At 49.0% G+C, this 6,087-nt stretch overlaps 1 protein-coding gene across 1 annotated transcript in view; it reads right to left on the bottom strand.

Moving 5' to 3' along the window:
• Lrrc58 (leucine rich repeat containing 58) overlaps positions 1 to 5,753 on the bottom strand; it is a 16,093-nt gene extending 10,340 nt beyond the window's left edge. Inside the window, exon 1 of the mRNA XM_021184860.2 lies at positions 4,977 to 5,753. Within this exon, the coding sequence (XP_021040519.1) occupies positions 4,977 to 5,461 (485 nt within the window). The 5' untranslated portion in view covers positions 5,462 to 5,753. The remainder of the gene's footprint in view (positions 1 to 4,976) is intronic.
• Between the last annotated feature and the right edge of the window lie 334 nt (positions 5,754 to 6,087).

The following is a 6,087-nucleotide window of genomic DNA, read 5'->3' as shown; positions in this document are numbered from 1 at the left end:
GTGAATACATATTGTGTGAGTTCTTTTGTGATTGTGTTACTTCACTCAAGATGATGCCCTCCAGGTCCATCCATTTGGCTAGGAATTTCATAAATCATTCTTTTTAATAGCTGAGTAGTATCAGCTTGTTTTCTTAAGCTGACCCAGGGCGACCAGCCCCGGAGGTGGCATGACCCATAGTGAGCTGGGCCCTCCCACATCAATTAAGAAAACGGTGGTGGACTGGACAGGACAGTTTTCTGAGAATATTTTCTCAATTGCGATTCCCTCTTTCCAAATGATTCTATCTGTGCCAAAATGCAATAAAACTGGCCAGCAGAATACCTCAACATACCAGGAGATAAATAGTTTGCTTTTTTTTTTTTTTTTTTTTTTTTTTTTTTGAGTTGTGGTCACTGGGGTCCCAGAAATCTCTAAATATTACAGGCCACTGTCGGTGCTTTGGATTATCCTCCAGATCTCGATGGTAAGACTAAATTGCTGAAGACACTATATATCTGAATCATAAAACATGGAGAAATCAAATGGGTACTGCCCAGGAAGCTTCATCTCTACTGGCTAGCTAGAAGGTGCTCTGTATGATAGCAGAGAAAGTAATCTCAGCCAGTGGTAAACCTTTCAAGTCACAGCAAACGCTCTGAGCTTCAATCTGCCCACAAATGCAATAGTGGCATGGTGCTACGTTCTGACTGGATTTAAGGCCTTTTCCATAAAATCAAACCCATATTTGCCAGTGTTAATGAGGAAAAACAACCTGTGGGTATGTCAGAGGCACCAGAATATTATTCCAGTATATGAATTAGTATTAAAAGGACTCCTAATGACTTACTGCTATATACAAGATTAGTGTATCTCTCAATTATAACCAGATTCTACTTCTTAAGTAAAAAGAGTAATTAATACTGAGCCCCACAACTGGTTGACATTCATAGAATAAAAGATCGAGGAGTGTTAAGCCCTAAATTGGACATCCATTTTACATAGACACATACATAGCTCATCAAGGCTTAAGAACTGTCAAGTAAGATGGGGTAGAAAGACTCTCAAGAGCTAGAGGTGGTGAATAACTTCAAGGAAGCAGAATTTTCTAGACAGGAGAGGATCACTGCACATACAAATTCACAGCAATTGTGAGCGGTGTAAGCTCAATCCACACGGAATCCCAGCATGGAGTGGAGGAGGTGGATTCCAAGTGCCACCATTAACTCAATTATTACTTAGGCATTTGATAGCTGCAGGGATGGGGAGAGTCGGTTTTCTTTAAGGGTGTAACCCCCAGTAGGTCAACCATACTCCAGAGCAAGCCCAACAACCAAGAGTAGCCAGGTAACACAAATATTGAATTTGGTGGGTTTAAAAGAAAAAAGAAAATACAAAATGAGAGAGAACGTGGAAGTTGGGTGGGTCCAGAGGTAGGAGTGGACCGCCATCAAAATGCATTGTGTGAAATTGAAGGAGGTCAACCCACAAATCTGATATATGAATGTAAACGGAGAGGAGTTTTGGCACACCCTTCTATGATCTTGTTGAGTTGCGCCTTCCCTAGGCTGTCCACCGCAGACAGCGTTAACATTCCAGGGACTACTTGTTAGCTTTTGTCACAATCCTCCTATCTTTATCTTTGATAACCACATTAAAAAGACACCAAGAAAAGGTCATCAAACAGAAGACATCGAAGGGGGTGGGCGGGAAAAGGAGTCATGAAACTCAGTTGGCTCAGATTTCGTCTCCAAATGGATGCCATACAACCAATTTACTCAAAGTTTGCTGCTCAGGGAGTAATAAATTGATCTTTACTCAATTAGTTTCTGAACTGAGAGGGATAAAACCTCAGTTCATTAGAAGAAATGTCAGGTGTGAACTACTTCTACCTTTCAGCACTGTAAAACAAAAATGTTTGCCTACACAAAAGCCACAAACGTACATTTATTTGCTGATAAATCCTATCGAATATATCCTGACTTCAGGGAAATGAAGCCAATCATAAAAATAAACAAGAGCTCCGTTCCAGCACCCATTTACTTGCTTTTTTGAAAGTAATTTTTTTTTTTAAATTTTTGCCACTAAGGGAAGGATCAACACGTCCAGTGCAAAGATCTCTTCTGAGAGCTCCAGGAGACGCAGAGAGGACGGTGGCACACGCAACCAAGACTTGTTATTGATTCTTCCCTGGAATGTGACTAGTGGACACGGGGAGTTTCTGTGGCCTATATATGCTGTGTAACTTTTAAAAAACTGTTCTCTTAACTGTTCTTTACAAGGACAGAATCTTCTTCATGTGTCAAAATAGTCAACCTGACTCAAGCAGTGGCTCCTGGCTGGCACGTGGAAGGCCATGCAGTCCACCCTCAGCAGCAGGGAGGGAGGGAGGGAGGAGCAGAGCAGCCCACTACAGCACCCAGTACATGCCAGGCTCTGCAAGAACATGATGTTCAAGGGGGGGTCAAGCGACTGTAACACCACCTCTCCACGTCCCACCAGTAATGAACTATCGCAGAATAGTTCAGTCTCTGGGAACTAAAATCACTCAACTCTTGCTGAGGCCCCTATCTGGCCTCAAGCAACTCAATCATACAAAATCTCAACTTCCTCATCCTTGAAAAGAAGGAAATGAACTAGGCCACGGTCAAAGCTGCTTCTTTCTTTAGGAGTACAATTCTGCAATGAGCCTTTTGGCCTACATCCAAGTAGAATTCATTATCTAAATCTCTGCTGATTCTTATTAGTAGAGAAATAAAGCGCAACAACAACAACCATGATGCAAAAATTCAAGTCAAAAACATAGTGACCAACAGCTTTGCGTAGCTGTTGTCAGTACAGAAATCAGCTCAACCAGGTATAAATGGCCAGACCCAATCCTCTGAATTGCGTATTTCCCAGAACAGAAGCCTAGACACTCAAGTCCTAGCCCTAGCTGGCCACTGTGGAAAATTCTTGAATTTGGCATCAGAGACCCCAGTATTCAAATCCAGTTCTACTTAATAGGTTTGTGATCTTGAGAGAGACCTCATTTCTCTGAGCCCTTGTTTCTTCCTCTAAAAATGGAGAGTGCCTCATCTTAGAATCATTGACAATACTCTCCCTGGGCTCCTCCTAATATGCTAGATTGTGGCTCACGCCTTTAATCCCAGCACTTGGGAGGCAGAAGCAGGTGGATTTCTGAGTTCAAGGCCAGCCTGGTCTACAGAGTGAGTTCCAGGACAGCCAGGGCTACACAGAGAAATTCTGTCTCGAAAAAAACAAACAAAACCAAAAAACCAAAAATAATAATAATAAAAATTTTTAAAAATACTTGATTGAAATGAAAAAACGACATGTTAAAATTAAGAGGAACCAAAGTCTATCCAATGAACATAATCTCCCCTTACCTGTCCTATCTCCTACCTTTCCCTAGTATGCTTGTTGTAGGTTACCGGTCATTTCTAGTCTACCACAATGGCCTCCTAACCAGCCCCCAAATCCCCTCACCTTCAGCCCCTTGCCACTCCACAGGAACAAGACATGTGCATTCAGAATACAATCCACACTCTATGGAAGTCTTCGAGATGTGACACCCTCTGAGTGGCCCCGGTTCTTTGCAATGATCATCTTTCAGCAGTTTGTTTCCTTGCTCCTGGACTTCCACACACAACACTCTTCTTTTTACCTGGATTGGTCCCAATGGCTCACACTCTAATCTTCACTGTTACTTCCTTCAGAAGGCTGTCTCAAATGGCACTTACTCAAGAACCAAAATAGGTCAAATCCCTGTCATTCTATCTCAGGGGATTAGCCCCAGAACTTAGGAAAATGTTGGGACACATCAAGTACTTTGTAAACATCTATTGAGGAGCAAATCAAGGGACACTGTGTCCAGATGCCTCATTTGGCAAACAGGAAGTGCTAAGTGACCAGCGGAAGGGTGAGATGTGAAAAAAAAGTCTTATTCCTGGGTCAATGTTTTCCCTGTTAACTCGAAGGTTCTTTCTGGCTCCACATTCTTTTATCTTGGTTAATCCAATTAAAGGAGAGGAAAAATATTTAACAAGTGGAAGATGCTTTCTTGTTTTGTTTTCAACTCCCCTGCAGGGCACCTTTGGGCACTTCTATTATCCTCTCTGTACCTCCTCACTCCAGTACACTACTGACTAAGCTACTAGGAGATATGACAGACAGTTCCTGTAAAGAAGGAATCACATTCAGTAACATACAGTAACATAGATACAATGGTATGGTGGGGTGCGTGACACACAGAGGAAGTACAGTTTGGCTCTAATTGTCCTAGGAACAGTTTTTTTTTTTTTTTTTTTTTTAAGAAATACAGAAGACTAAGATAAAATTTTGAAATGTGAATAATTCCTCAGGGTCAAAGGAAGCGCAGCGTGAAGAGGTTTTTGTACCCAATCCCAACCCCAAAATTTAGTGAACGACAAGCTGCCTTTCTCTGTGTGTGTGTGTGTGTGCAAGGCTCACTGACTCCACAAATGGTACTTTGGGTATCGGGAAAAGGGGGGAACTGGAAATAGAATAAAAACCAAGGAAGTAGGTCAGCACCTCCTACGCCACGTTAAATGCCACTTTGATGCAAACGCATGGAAAGTCACGGAAGACTTAACCAGTAAGAAATCGCCAACCTCGGTTAACGGGTGGGTGCCCTTTTGGCTCCCGGTCTCGACTCAAGAAAGAAGGCGAAGTCCGGCTTAGTGGCGCATGTCTTTTAGTCCCAGATTTGGGAGGTGGAGGCAGGCGGAGCTCTGTGAGCTTGAGGCTAGCCTGGTCTCCACAATGAATTCCAGAGTTCATTGGGGGGCGCGGGGTACGGGGTGCCTCGAAGACCTGCGGCAGGCCAAACACAACCCAAAGGCTACCACCCACCCAACCTTGGTCAGACGCTACCGGTGGCGATGGCTCGCCCGGTCCCCCTCCCCCTCCAACCCGGTGCCACGGAGCTCGGGCCACCGCCCCGCTCCCCACCCCCGGGACTCGCCGCCGCTCACCTCCGCAAGTTCTCGATCTCGGCGGGGATGCTCTGCAGCTGGTTGCCGCCCAGGCTGAGGGTCTGAAGGGCGCGCAGCTCCAGCAGCGAGGCGGGCAGCTCCTGGAAGCAGTTGCCGCTGAGGTTGAGCACTTGGAGGCTACGGCAGAGCGGCGACTGGGCCAGGCCCTTGGGCAGCGAGCCCGGGCCGCCGAGTCGATTGTTCCTGGCCAGCAGCGTGCGCAGGCCGCTCAGCGTCAGCAGCTCGGGCCCCAGCGCCGTGAGCGCGTTGCCGCTCACGTCCAGGAGCTGGAGGTGCGGGAAGCCGCCGCCCAACGCCCGCGGCAGCGACGTCAGGCGGTTGTAGGGCAGCAGCAGCCGCAGCAGCGCCTCGCGCGCGCCGCGCCGCTCCTCGGCGCGCGCCTCCAGCTCCGACTCCAACGCCTCGGCCGACACGCTGAGGCGGGACCAGTTGAGTTCGGCCTCCCCGAGCGCGGCCTCCTCCATCCCGCCGGATCCCGGGCCCGCGAGCCGAGGCGGCTCGCCCCGGAACCTGAAGCGAGCGCCGCGTCGGAAGTGGCGCGGCGCGGCCCGGTACGGCCCGGGCGCTCACCCCCTCGCGCCCGCCGAGTCACGCGATGGTCGGCGCCGGGTGCGCGCGCCGCTCGGGGGGCCGGGCTCCGCCTCACGTGGCGCACGGCGCGGCGTCCGGTGCGCCCGAGCCGAGGCCTGGCGCTCCCGGGAACCGTGTGAGGGAGCTGTGCTCGCCTGGATGTCGCGGGGCTCGGTGGGCGAGCCGGAGGCCAGAGGCTCCCGGGAGCGGGCAGCTCGCCCTTTATAGTGTGGCACCCGGTGGTGGCCTTGGCCGCCAGAGTAAACAGCTCCGGGGCTGCTGATCCCGCCCGGGGGCCTGCGCGTCACGGGGCGCCGCCTCCTTTGTTCTCACTTGAGGCCCGGGCCCCCCATTTCTGCGGGATCCAGAGAGAGTAGCCATGATGGGGACGTAGCCTGAGAATTTAATGTCTTCAGGAGAACGTGCTTGGTGGCCCCACGCCTCTCGTCCCCGCTCGGAAATGTAGAGGCAGCCGTACTGAGTCTGAGGCCCGCCTGACCTACATAGCGAGTCCCAGGCT

The sequence above is a fragment of the Mus caroli genome, chromosome 16, assembly GCF_900094665.2.
Source record: "Mus caroli chromosome 16, CAROLI_EIJ_v1.1, whole genome shotgun sequence".
NCBI classification, from domain to species: domain Eukaryota; kingdom Metazoa; phylum Chordata; class Mammalia; order Rodentia; family Muridae; genus Mus; species Mus caroli.
Note: the sequence above shows the minus strand (reverse complement) of the source record. Positions and strands in the feature narration are given on the sequence as shown.